Raw genomic sequence first — 13,939 nt, forward strand, 5'->3', positions numbered from 1 at the left:
AAACTATATTATCCCTGTGATTTATAAAAGTATATATTACTGTAATATTAATAACAACTTTTAAAAAATTTCAATCTTAAAAATACTAAAAGGGGGAGAATTAATGAATAATTCTCGAAAAATTTCTGTATCATTATTTCCTTTATCCGTTCCATAAAAAACAAATGCAATTGCATCCTCTTCAAACTTAAGAATATAGCATACGCCTGTTCTTTTTATCAAGATCTCTCAATTCTCAAAACTAAGATACACATTGTATTATTGTATCTTATTTTTCAACTCTTCTAAGCCTGTTCCATTCAGATATCTTTCTTCATGAAAAAAGATCAAATTCAACTGTTGCAAAAACTTATTACATCAAATCTTCTTCGAATTCTCATAACAATTTTTTCCAAAGACTCTTTCTCCAAATAAGAAGAAAATTCATCATATCGATATCCTCTCCAAGAAACGAAATCTGTCATCGTCGAAAAAAAAAAAAAAGAAAAATATATATCGAAAAATCGTTTGTCCAAACACCCGTAACACGCATACTTTAATACACATGTGCACACAGGTGCAGAAAGATTGGATTGGCTCGAGGCACGAAAGATAAGCGAAGAAGATAAGGAAGCGGAATCGTGCGCACGAGGGAAGGATCACGCTGTTATTCCGGTTTCGATACACGATTAAATTATGCAGATATCGTGGTAATTGCTCGTATCGTTACGCCGACAGGATTTACGAGCGGCCAACACGGTTATTGGAATCAAAGTAACAAGTTGTACGCATGCCGATGGGTGGCGCGCATTTTCGAATCGGCGATTTATGCCGTCGTTAAAACGCGCCAGCAACGAGATAAACAACTGTGTGGTGAAAGTGGTTCAAAAATTTCAAATTGTTTCTTCACTTGTATAAATTCCGTATACATTTTGTAATCGTGATTACATTATTATTACGATTCGATTCGATAATTCTTCGTTAGTGAGCGTATTTATATTCGAAGGAATTAGGATTAGTACAAGATATTTAATTCTAAATGGAGACAAAGCTAGGTTTTAAATTACGAAATAAGATGAGTTTCAACAACATTCAAGTTTTCGTCGTTCCTTGGATTATATTTACAATTAGTTAGCGTGTTTCTTTGTTATTTGGAATAAGAAGACAAGAGAATTTCAGCGAGAATGCTTCCTTCTGCGTTTCCTTTTGTGTCTCGATTGAAGAGACTTATGTCAAAAGTAACCCTTTTCCTTGCGAAATATCCATTGTGCATTATTGTACGTAAATAATACATTGTTGATTGTAAGAAAAATCGTATCACGGATTTTTACGACTAAAATTGGATAAAAATTTATTTAAAACAAGTGACAAGCTTGTGTCACACGTTTATGTTAAAAAATACGAGGGGTGAAGGAATTAGGAAGGAACAGAAATCGTGATGTTGGATTACACGTATTTTTTGGTATGATTATATATACACAATTAAAAAAGAGCGCGTTAAAATAAATTCTGTAATTACGGAGATGAAATATATATTTTTTATGATAAAACGTATTTTATAAAAATATATTATAATAATAACGAAAAAATTTATATTTAAAATATGTTACGTTAAAATATTTCACGTTTAAAATTTTAGATTGTAATTGAATATTATGTTCATCATTTCGAACATAATATGTAACATAATTTTAAGTAGAACGAGCTCTTTTTTTTCTTTTATTAAATAAGCTATAATTTATTATTTAAAACATCTAGATATCAATTTATTAAATATTCTCATAAATAAAATTTAATATTGAAATTATTATAATCGATAAATTATATTTCTATATAATTCTATTAGATTATACTTTTAATTCCAATATTTCTTTTTCCATCATTCTCTCTTTTTCGAAACTTTAATTTTCCTCTAATCTGTTCTTTCAATCCACTTTATAAAGTTTGCAAATAATTCACGAAGCTTTACAGGCAAATAAAAAAGTAATTTATTTTTCAGCAAATGGACATATATTAATAAATATGATCCAAAGTTTATAGATTTCGAAAAAGTTTTACAAGTAAGTGACTTTCAAAATTCAAAGAAAAAAAAGATCCAAGAAATAAAATTCTTTCCTTTATTATCATAAAATAAACTAATTATAAATTGTGTAAACTATATTCACGTAGCTTTAAATAAATCACTTAAAATATCTATCTAATATTTTAAAAAAATATTTGAATAATCACACGAAAATCAATTTTATTTCATTAGAAACAGACCAATTAAAAATATAAAAATGCGTAAAAATAACAAGATACATCCCTCCCCTCGCACCACTCTGGAAAATTAAATCCGTACAACTTAAGAATTAAAAACCACGCACGCCATTCACCAAATCCTTTCCCCCTTTTCCGCCCAATCGACCGCAATTGCAAAAAAAAAAAATTCAATCCCAACCCCTTTCGAAAACCATCGCGAAAAGCGGCCAACTCCCGACTATTAACCGCCCTCGAAAGAATAATAAAAAAAATCCGCACAAATCGAACCCCTCCCTCAACTCCCTCTTCCCAACAACTCCATCGATTATTCTCTCCGTGCTCGCGATAATCGTCGCCGAGTCGTTCAACTCCCCTCGATGATGGACGCGTGACATTCGTTCCAACCCCTTCGTCCCAACACTCAACCCCTCGGCCGCAGAACGCAAGAAGAACGCAACAAAGAGGCAACCGATGGGGCTATTATTATGACCAGCCTCGAATCAGCGGATCCGTGGTTATTTCCGGTGAACGCGGAGGAAGGGGTTGAGGGGAGGGCAGAGTAATTGCGGCGAGCATAGCCGCGATTCCTCGCTCTCTCGCCTCGCGAGAGGATTCAATTTAACGGACGAACTTTAACGGGAAAAACCCCCTTGTGGAAGGAGGGATTCTGATTTATCGATTCGTAGTGGAGAAATTTTTGATTCGAATGAGGGGTGTGTCCTCATTGGAATATGCAGTGCAAAAAATATATATGCAACAGCGTGAAAGTTTTGAAGTTTCTTCTCGATCGATATGCAACGGTGTTGTTAGAGATGAAGAGAGATGAAGTTTTTTGAATATCTCACTCGTTTTTTTTTATTGTTCGTCAATAAATAACAATTGAGTATTAAAAAATATATTAAAATTTTTGCAAATTTTTCCATTGTGATTTAAAAATTGTTACACGATGATAATCAATAAAGATCTGATCTGAAATGTTTTGAACGTGTATCATTGGACAACATTGATCCAAAGTGTAAATAATTAATCTTCAACCCCCTTATCGTGTACGTAGATTTATCGTGACCTCTTAATTAACTTACATGATTCACGTTTCTTTTTAAAGGGGGAGAATAATTTACTTATCGAATGACTCACGATGCATGCACGATGGATACGTTTTCTTATCGCGATGATGATAATACGTGAAAACGTGGATGGAAAGGACGAGAAATTTATTTTACAACAATTGTCTCGAGCAAAATAGATTAAAAAATATATTTAATTTCCGAATCAGAAAAGCTAATTTAATCCGAAACTCGATCAACGAATTGAAATTGATCGATTTCGACGAGGCAGGTATGAGAGTAACAAAGTAACAATAACGTTCCTCTATTGCGAAATAGAATATATGAGAGAAACGAGAAGGAAAAGGAAGAAGTGAAAAAACACGTAGAAGCAAAGCGATGAAAGGGCGCAGTGTGACGGACACTACGGTAAAAGATAAAACGGCAGAATTGTAATCGTAGCAATAACGGAACGAGTGCGCACGATTACATTCGTTCTTTGTGTGTGTATGTGTGTGTGTATGACTCGCCAGACTGATCTAACCACGCGATTTACAAAAGAATCGTATTTGTTTCTCCTCGTGTACAATCGCGCGCCTAACGATTCAAAATGGAATCCCTTTCTTTCTTTTTCAGAGAGCAATACCGATTCCGCCTCGTGTCGTTTCAAAAGACGCGCGCTTCACGGCGAAACAAATTCGTTGAAAAAGAAGGAAAAAGGAAAAAAAAGAATGGGACGATATCGAAATATATATACATTCCGCCCCGTAAAAAGTTGAAACGAAGCGAAAAATACGCGGGAGAGATGGATAGATCGGTTGATCAAAGTCGATTGATCCTATTATCGGCACGGCGAAAAATTAGTTTCACGTTCTTTGAATATATAGTTTCGAGTGGAAATGATTTTTTTTTTTTTTTGTTTTAAGAAAATTATATTCAGGGACAGGAATGTAGTACAGAAATTTGTAATGAAGGAGAAACAAAAATAAAAAAATAGAAGAACGTGTAGAGATAAGGGTAATAAAAATATGGAAGAAAGATGGATGGGTTCACTGGTCAAAGTGATTGATTCTATTATTGGCACGGCGAAGAATTAGTTTAGTTTTGATGTTTTTTTATAGATGCAGTTTCGAGGGAAAAATTTGTGGAAGATACGAGGAAATAAGTTTCTATCTTGAAAAAATTTTATTCGGAAAGGATGTTAATAAGGAAATTTGTGAATAAAAGAAAAATGAATCTATGAATAAGAAGAATATAAAATAAAAAAAAATGCATAGAGGTAAAGGAAGTAAAAATACGCGAGAGATGGATGGGTTGGCTGATCAAAGTGATTGATTCTATTATTGGCACGGCGAAAAATTAGTTTAGTTTGATGTTTTTTAAAAAACATAACGTCGAGGCAAAAATTGAGAAAGGATACGAGAATATAATTTTTTTGTTTCAAGGGGATTATTTTTAAAAAATTTTGTAACAAAGAATCTATGAATCAATACAAAAAAAAAAACACGGAGATAAAAATAATAGAATAATTCAGAAAGTATGTAAAGAGAAGAGTAAAATAAATAATGGAATTTAAAAATTGAAAAAGAAAACAAAAAACAAAAGAAAAGATAGAATATTTTGAAAAATCTACAAAATTTATTTTGATTCAATATAAATCTAAAAAAAAAAATCTCTCAACAACAATTTTACAATCTAGAAAACATTTATGTAATCACCACATAAGTCATAAAAAATCAATAATTTTAATTACAAAACTTCTCATTTTTTTATTCAAAGAGGATAAACATTAAAAAATCAGAGAAACTATAAATAATAAAATATTTCATTGATATTTATTATTCATTATTCATAAAAAAAAAAAATAATCAAGATAACGAAGATCGATGAAAAGATTAATCAGAGATTGAGAAAACTGTAGGAAATTGCAGATTTATTTACAGATTATATTTTTGTCTACAGGATATTGAATATTTATGGAATCATTTATGCAATAACGTTGTTATACGTTAAACAATCACCATACTGGAAATATTCCCAAGTCTCGGGATGAGGAAACACAATAAATATACATATTTTTCTGCACAAATGGCAGAACGGATTGATATTATGCTTTCAAAAGGATTTATGCTTTTTTTGAGGATAAATCCACTACCGAAGAAATAAAAACAAGAAAACTTGGACTTTTTAAAAACGAGTTCTTTACTGTAAGTGGTTTAACACATTATTATATTAAAAAAATATACGATTCCATTTAAAAAGATAAAAATGATTTTCGTATTGTCTCTATATATTCACTTTTCGCGTGAAATATTTCATTATTTTATTATCTTTAATGTTTTTAATAGATAGATTCAAATAGGATATTGTTATAATTAGAGTTTTTATTAATTTAGAATAAAAAATAAAACGGTACAAAAAATAAAAAAAAAAATATTGTCGAGAATTTTCTACATTTACATGTAAATAATAAACTCATAAGATTCATTTTTATTCATGTCATTTTAGTACACGTATTCTTGTGTACTAAAAGCTTACAGAAATATCAAGTTTTACATAAATTTTAGTAGATAACTCGAGCAAAAAATTAATTTTATGCGTATGGAAAAGTTAATCAGAGGCAAATTTCGTTACAGTATTGCCAACCGTGGCCGTAAGTAGTTCCAAGAAAAAGGGAAAAATTACGTATCCCGCGGACCGATTAACATAATTTGCCTACCAAAGGTTCCCCGAACTTCTTAGAAAACTTTAATACGCTTCTTTTCTTACTTTTTTCTTTTCTTCTTCTTTTTTTTTTCTCTCTCTTGATGAGAGAATTTGCACTTCAAGAAGTGGGTTACCCCGAAAGTTCGAAGTAATTGGCTATTTTAGCTTGTGAATATAAAAAGGAACACAATGACAAGGAAAATGAATAACTTTCCAATCAGGGCAACACAGATGATTCTTATTATTTTTCAATATTCAATAGATAAATTTCTAGTTGCGTGAATCGCCAATCAATGCATTTTGTTTATTAAATTAAAATATATTGACTTTTACAATTGGAAAAAAAGAAGAAGAAAATGGAAAAATTTGATAACATAAGCTTCTGCAACAATTTGTGTAATTCGACTATTTTTTGATATTTTATTATTAATTTTTTTATCAATATTAAATTATAGTAGAAATAATATTTATATTATACAATCATTATACGTGAAATATTCGTTTCATTTTAAATATAATATTCAATACTTACTATTTGGGTCGTGTATCCATTTCTTCTTATCTCCCACTTTCATTATGCGCGTGTCATCCTGTAACAAAAGAATATATTAATTAATCATACATCTTTAATTTAACTTTTATTTCCGCATTTCAATTATTTCTTAAAAAAAAAGAAGGTTTTGAATTTATTCATTATTTTTCAATAATTCTTTACAAACATGCCTTACATAATTTTACATAAAATCTTATAATGAAATTCTCTTCATCGTTACATAACAACGAGTAATCCGTGCTATGGTAATCAGTAAACAAAGAAACGATAACAAAGCTGTTGTTTAAACCAGGAATAAAGTAAAACAGAACAGAAGCAAAGAAACAATCGCTTTTTTTCGAGGCAATTAAGGCAAACTCATTTCCCTCTGCTCTTTAGGTTTTTTAATGAATTCTAGCCATTTTCTTCGATGCGAAATATGCAAAGGAACGCAAGCTGCATTTTTTAATGCCGCTTGGCATCGAAGGTCATGACCCGTGTCACGAAATTCATGCTTTGTTCGAGCTCCGTTCTGCGCTAGAAATTTTCGCTTAATATATATACAACCTTCGTTGCGATCGTGCTAAAGCGAAACGATGAAGAAATATTCGCTCATCACGTGCATAAAATTCAGGGTTGCTCGGTTAAAAACGAAACGTTTCGAAGTTTAGGCCGAGGTCGTCTTTGTGGTACATATGCCACTAAGGTTAGAAGTAAAGGAATATTGATGAAAGCTTGCGTGATAGTTCATGTGCCAGTTTGCAACAATTCGAGGATAATATCTAACATAACTAAAGAGGAAATTTGATCTAGAGGAGCTAAATACTACTGTTGATTTCTTTAGAGAGAAATTGATGAATGGAGGAATTGTTGAAGAACAGGGAGAGATTTTATCGTTTAATTATGAATATTTTTTTTGATCAGATCCAGAAATTAAGAATATTGAAACAACATTTTGATTTTAAAAGATTCATTTTCAAACTTATAATTATAATTTACAATTGTTCATAAATTTATAAACAAATAATTAGTAGTCTATTTTTATAATAGAAATTTTAAATTGAATAAAATGCTAATTATTCTTCTTTCCCTTATAGGAAAATTTCAAACCAAGAAATATTATTTTACAGAAGAAATTATTTAAAATACTTTTATATAATATAAATTCAAATATAATAGAAGAAGATTTATATAAAACGACATCCCCTTTATCAAGAAACAACAGAAAATTAATATGAAGAAAACGAAAAACCATTTTTCGACAATCAAGAATCGAACTCTGGCCCACCGAGTGACAACTTGGTGACGTTATTCATTACACCACCAACCCATGCAGTGTCTTAATTTTATTTTTAAGTATTTAAACATTTTCGTATCATTATTCTTATACATTCAATCGTTCAAATCTCGTAATATCATTCCAGAAATAATGTTCATCAATTTTTCTCAAACAATTATCCCGACATTATTTCGACATTTTTTTTTTTTAAATCACCTTTTACCTTTCAAAAATATAAAACCGATATCAATATCGACCACAGTGATATTTTAATTTCTATGCAAATTGGGCGACGTTTTGGACTTACAGGCATTGCTACTGTAAAAAAAAAAAGAAAAAGAAATTCAGGACACAAGAGTATTACGAGTTTTCGTGGTCGAATCGCCTATTTACCTCGTTTTCCATTTTGCTAAAAGCGCAATTTTTGTTGCAGTGTTAAACATTCCCTTTGCAAGTGGTGCAAGTCTTAACAAGCGTTAAACAACAACCACCATCTCCTCGTCGTCGCGTTTGGCACGAGTATACAATTAGGGCGGAATGATATTTTGTAATTAGCAGTATAACGGGTCTTTCTCGGCCCGAAATACGAAGACGCACAAGGGGGGAAAGAGGGACACTTGAACCGTTTCACCGCGTTTCGGACTTTCAAATTGGCTTGGGGAATCGGTGCAACTGGGGAGAGAGAAGCCTGTAATTATCATCGAGCGGAATAAGGAATGGACTAGGTCGAAAACGTGGCGCAACGTCGAATTTACTGCAGCCAAACTATCGTCTTCCCCAGAAACGAATTCCTTGTCTCTGCGAATAATTACAGTGATCGGGAAGGTTGCTAATGCTAGCCCTCTTGAAATTTATTAGACACTTCAGTCTTAGATGTACAACGGGGGCGTTGATGAAGAACGGAGACGTTTTAACCTTTTATGATTTTCATACTTTTGGCCAAAATAAATTTTTGAATCGAAATGATTGATACATAGTTGACTACAAAATTTGATATATTTTATGTATAATAAATATATATTATAATAAAATATAAAAAAAAAATAAATTATGTATAACATTGATATTTATATAATAATTGGATATTTTTAAAATTAATTATAGTTATACAATATAATGATATAATATTATATTTTGTTAAAGAAATTTTAAAATTGAACAATAATTAATAGCTATAATAGCTATAATATAATATATTAATTTTGTTAAAAATTGTATCTTTATTTTAAAAAAATAATTGAAGGAATCAATTTTGCAAAAAAAAATGCATTAACATTCTTCCCAAAAATCTTAAATCTTAAATCAATAAAAGTTTCGAACAATTTTAGCATCGAATCTGTGCCACTTAGCCAATATCAAATTAGACCCGCAGTAATAAAGATTCATTTGTTATTGAAATATTCATCGAGATAAATATTAGAATAGAGATACGAAATTTCCAGTGACCTAAATGTTACATTTAATTTAAGAAATTGAATTTGATTCCCGATACAAAATTCATTCTTTTAAATTCTAAACGGAATTTTTGAAATTTGCAAATTGAAATCTCGCTGTTCGATTAAAAAAAAAAAAAAAAAAAAAGAAAGGAAGAATGAAAGAAAAAAAGAATAATTAAAACGACATTCCAGGGTTAACAGTCCTCGAGATTTGGCGCATTTCGATTGCACCCTTCCACTTCGCCTCGAGTGGCTCGTTAATCGTCCTATTTCGCGGATACTGCGAATTGAAGGCGATCTCGGATTCAATTTTCTTGGCCACGACACGTTTGGAACACGGCTGGTTCGGCATTTAAAACGAGCTCAAAACGAGGCTTTCTTCCAAACCTCTGATCGAGCACGAACTGCCTTGTCGATTTTCCTCAAGATCTATCTCGATAAATATGGAGAGGAGACTTTCTCTATTGGAAACCTGCGATTCCCGATTATGGTAATGTCCGTTTTAATCAATAATTAATCAGTGTCGTAATCAGCTTTCGTGGAGTCTCCTCTGCAATGCATGGAATTATGTCGCTTCGAAAATATGCGCCGGAATAATTCGACCGTCAGCATCGTCCGCTGATTGAGAATTAATCATTTTATATGGGGACACCATAGTATTGATTCAACGATTAGTTTCGAGCATTCGTGATATTAATTTCTCAAGAAATAACATCAGCGATGCGTGTTGTATACAAAATGAATTATTTAAATTGGAATTGAAATAATATTGAATCAATTCGAATGTTTGCGTTATTGTTTTGGAAATTTGGGCAAGGAAATTTTTCGTGTAAATATTACAGTTTGTAAGAAGTACGATAATTTAAAAAGATTGCAATATTTTCGAGGCAATATACATAATAATATTTTTTGCATGGATTTTTGATTAATGATAATTTGATTAATGTATATTGTAACAATATATTGTATTATTTAAATTGCTTAACGATACATTTTAATTAAACAATGCCTCAAAAGGAAGTTACAATTGCGTTAGCTTAATAGCAACAACAACTTGTACCACAGACTTCCTCTAAGGCCTCTAAAAGCTAATTATCTTGCAAATAATGGCTCGGTCTTGTACAAACCAACCTAAGTTCCCGAGATCAAAGACATTAAAATTACCACTTAAGAAATTAAATACATATTTCAAGATGGAAAATTTTTTTTAACCTACAAATTCCATCATTATTATTTCTTAAATTGAAATTATCCCTTGATAAACTGAGATCAAACATTTTAATGATAAAAATTTTTAAACAAAAGATTCCTCCAGACACTATTCTAATTTCAATCCTATTTCACTCAATCTTTAAGAATTGATATTATTCTTATCGAAATTTAAAATACTTTTCAATCAAAAAATTTTGTAAAGCTAGCAAAATCCTGGTTTTCTTCAAATCATTAATAAATTATTAATCCTATACCTTATAACCAAATTATTTGCAATTTGTGTGAAAGCAAAATTCTAACTCTCCTCAGAAATGAACTTGCTCAGACCCGCGTGCAATGCATCGACGACTGGAAATTATTTATAATTAATACACGACCGAACTTTGAAATTTTCGCGGTACTTGAATTTTCGTGGGCCACGAGAGATCGCGTATCGATCTCCTCGCAGAAATTTAACAAGATTCGTTCGCCGGATGCACGAAGATCCCTCGCGTGGCGGGGGAGGGTTGGATGTGCAACCGTCTCGTTTCGCAGACTCGTTGCATACACCTCCCCCGCATCGTTATTCCGTTACACCCTAGGAGATAACCTACCACTTTTCGCCTCGCGAGTCGGCTGAATTATTCGTCGAGCCGAAAATGGCCTTTCAAAGTCTGTGAAGGACTGCTTTCAGAAGCGAACAACCCTCTATTTCGACGTGGTGTGTGTGTGTGTGTGTGTGTATGTGCATTCCGGCGAACGTGGGAACACGTTAAACAGTTCCGGATAATATTTCTAGAGAGATGCGCGAGGATTCTTCCGCTTTGGTTAACCCTGTTACGCTTCCGGTTTTATAATCTCCCGAGTTTAATAGAAATTGCTCATGATTTTTGGAAAGATGACACTTTTTATAGGATATATGAGGCTAACGAATTTGTACTAATGATGATATTTTTTTTTTGTGTAAAAAAAGAAATTGGAGCTCGGTTATTCTCATTTTCTTTGAGTGAAATATTAAATTTTGATAAAATTTCAGGAACGAGAAATATGAACAAATAAATTCATTATTTTTTTATTGTGTATTAATTCGATTAATAATATGAAAAAATTTCTTATTGATTAATTTAATTATAGCTAACTTTATGAAAATGGAAATAAAACACATTCTAGTGAAAAATAGAACGACGAGCACGGAATAAATTCCACGTTTCCAAATAAATCAAATCAATCTATGTCGATCAATCCTATATATACATCGAATTCATTAGCTAATTCTAGAAACTTCACTTTGCTTTGCTAGTTCCATTTCTCGCCCATCGCGCTCGATTACGCTCGCCACTCACTTCATTATCATCCTGAAGGGCAGGATATTGGTCTGGCGCCAAGTAGGTCAACGATCGTCATCAATTAACATCTCTATCTTCCATCCATCTTCGTCGATTTCGATCCTCAACCAACGGAATCGTCCCCTCGAAACGAAATATTATACGAGAAGAAGACGCGGGAAGAAAACGAAGAAAAGGTGGAAACTGGGCCACAGAAGTTTGGCAATTAAACGTCTTTTCGTGTGGCCATATCTACTTGTTTCGAACTTGTACCGAACCGCGTGTCTTGTTTCCTTCTTCTTGTGCAAACAATTCGCCAATGGAAGAAAACGTCCACAGGATGTTATATTATTTGTTTCAAGGAACCAAGCAAACTCTACTTCGAAATCGAAACGACAGGATTTTTGCAATAGCAAGTGCAAATATCTGAATGCTTTTAACGAAACACACTTTTGAAGGGAGAAATTAAGAGTGAAATTATAATCGTTATTACAATACTAATTCAAAACGTATAAATTAATGTTATAAAGATTTTTATTACGTATTAATAATATTTTTTAATAATGCCAAAATGACGTAATATTTCTCATTTTAGGTTCGAAAGGTTCAAGTACTAAACACGATCCAGCAAAATTGCGAAACATCCTTTCTGATCTAGGAATTTTCCTTTATGGCGGCCGGGAAATATCTCTTTTCGTCGTTTGGACGTCTAGAGAAATGATACGTGCAAGGAAGAGGGTTAAGAGGGGTTGGAGAGGCGCCAACTGGAAACGTGCTGTAAAAATGGCTTCGCTCGCAAAGGACGACATCGACATTTTTATAAGTCGATTCCGCGTATGTCAGAGCGTGTCTACGATTCTTCGGAATGGTGGAAATATTTTGGACGAGATTTAAAAATTGTGCTAATTGAGTTAACGAATGTTTCCAATTTAGAATCTTTTGAAAATCTGAATCGTAAATTTTAATTTATAGTAAAAAAACTAATTGTCACAATCATATTTATCAAAATATTCGCCTTTAAACAAAAAATATCCGATATAACAGACTTTTCCAGGCAGTTCCTCTTTAAAACATTCAATTTGCAAAGCGGCCCACCGGAACGATCAACTTTTTCCTGCTATTAATATCTGCCCTTTGTCCGCTACTATATTAAAAGTGAGTGGAACAGCGTTCAGATCGAACCAGTCACCGTGAACGCAAAACTTTACCAATTAACGGGGGCTTGTGCCGGCCATCCGTTCCACCACGTTATTCTAGCCTTGTACAAACGTGATTATCCGTGATGATCGGTCATCGTTTCGTCCAACTTCGACAAGGAATCATCTCCGCCCAACCTTTCGATATTCACGCTATTTACGAATTTTGATATCGATACTACGAGGGGTGGAAAGTTAGGGATTGCAACGAAGTGACGTATCGAAAAATCAAGTTACAATGACAAGTGAGTGATTGATCTGTTTGTAAGTTTCGATCATTTTTCTGATGTTATTTCACGTTGTGCAATTTGCTTGTAGCTTATTTAACTAATAATTGCTTTTTCTTTTTTTTTTAAATAGGATACAGTGATTGTTAAGAGAATTTCTTAGATCAATAGATTTTGCAATAAAAGAAAAGTATTGTTTCGAGAATAATAATGCGTAAATGTTAAAGATCTTTCAATTCTTTTATTCAGATTTCCCGTATTTTTTTATTTCATAACTATTAAAAACTCAAATGTAAAAAATTCTTTAAAAACAAATATTTTTATTAAATTTCGTAAGAATTTTTAATAGATTCATAATATTCGGGATATGCAAATTAAAACTATTAAATCTCGCGGAGGACAAATAATTTATCACTTTTATTCAGATGAGACCAGAAAAGAAGAGAACTTTTCCTAGTTTTTAATCCGATTTTTGGAAAAGAATTCGGGCGAAAACGTATCATTTTTCAGGTGGTGGCGTGAAATAAGAGTTTTCCAACTGGATTTGCGCAAAATACCGAGAAGACGTTAAGCCGGAATCATGATAATCGGATGGAACTGTTCGGTGGGCCACGTCCACCAGGGCATCCACTCGATTCGAGGTGACTTAAGGCCTTGGCCACGTTTCAAAACCATTTCGTGGCCCCCACGAGATGGTGGATAGGGGGTTGGAACCCCTCTCGTTGGATCCCCAACCGATTAACCGAAATCCTCCGTTCCCCTCATAGAATTCATGACGGTG

General features: G+C 32.5%; 1 protein-coding gene across 1 annotated transcript in view; it reads right to left on the reverse strand.

Moving 5' to 3' along the window:
* The window catches only part of LOC409774 (proteoglycan Cow), a 168,861-nt gene that overhangs the window by 58,246 nt on the left and 96,676 nt on the right, over nt 1-13,939 (reverse strand). Inside the window, exon 2 of the mRNA XM_393267.7 lies at nt 6,505-6,562. Coding sequence (XP_393267.5) covers nt 6,505-6,562 — 58 coding nt within the window. The remainder of the gene's footprint in view (nt 1-6,504; nt 6,563-13,939) is intronic.

This window comes from Apis mellifera, linkage group LG4 (assembly GCF_003254395.2).
Source record: "Apis mellifera strain DH4 linkage group LG4, Amel_HAv3.1, whole genome shotgun sequence".
NCBI lineage: Eukaryota > Metazoa > Arthropoda > Insecta > Hymenoptera > Apidae > Apis > Apis mellifera.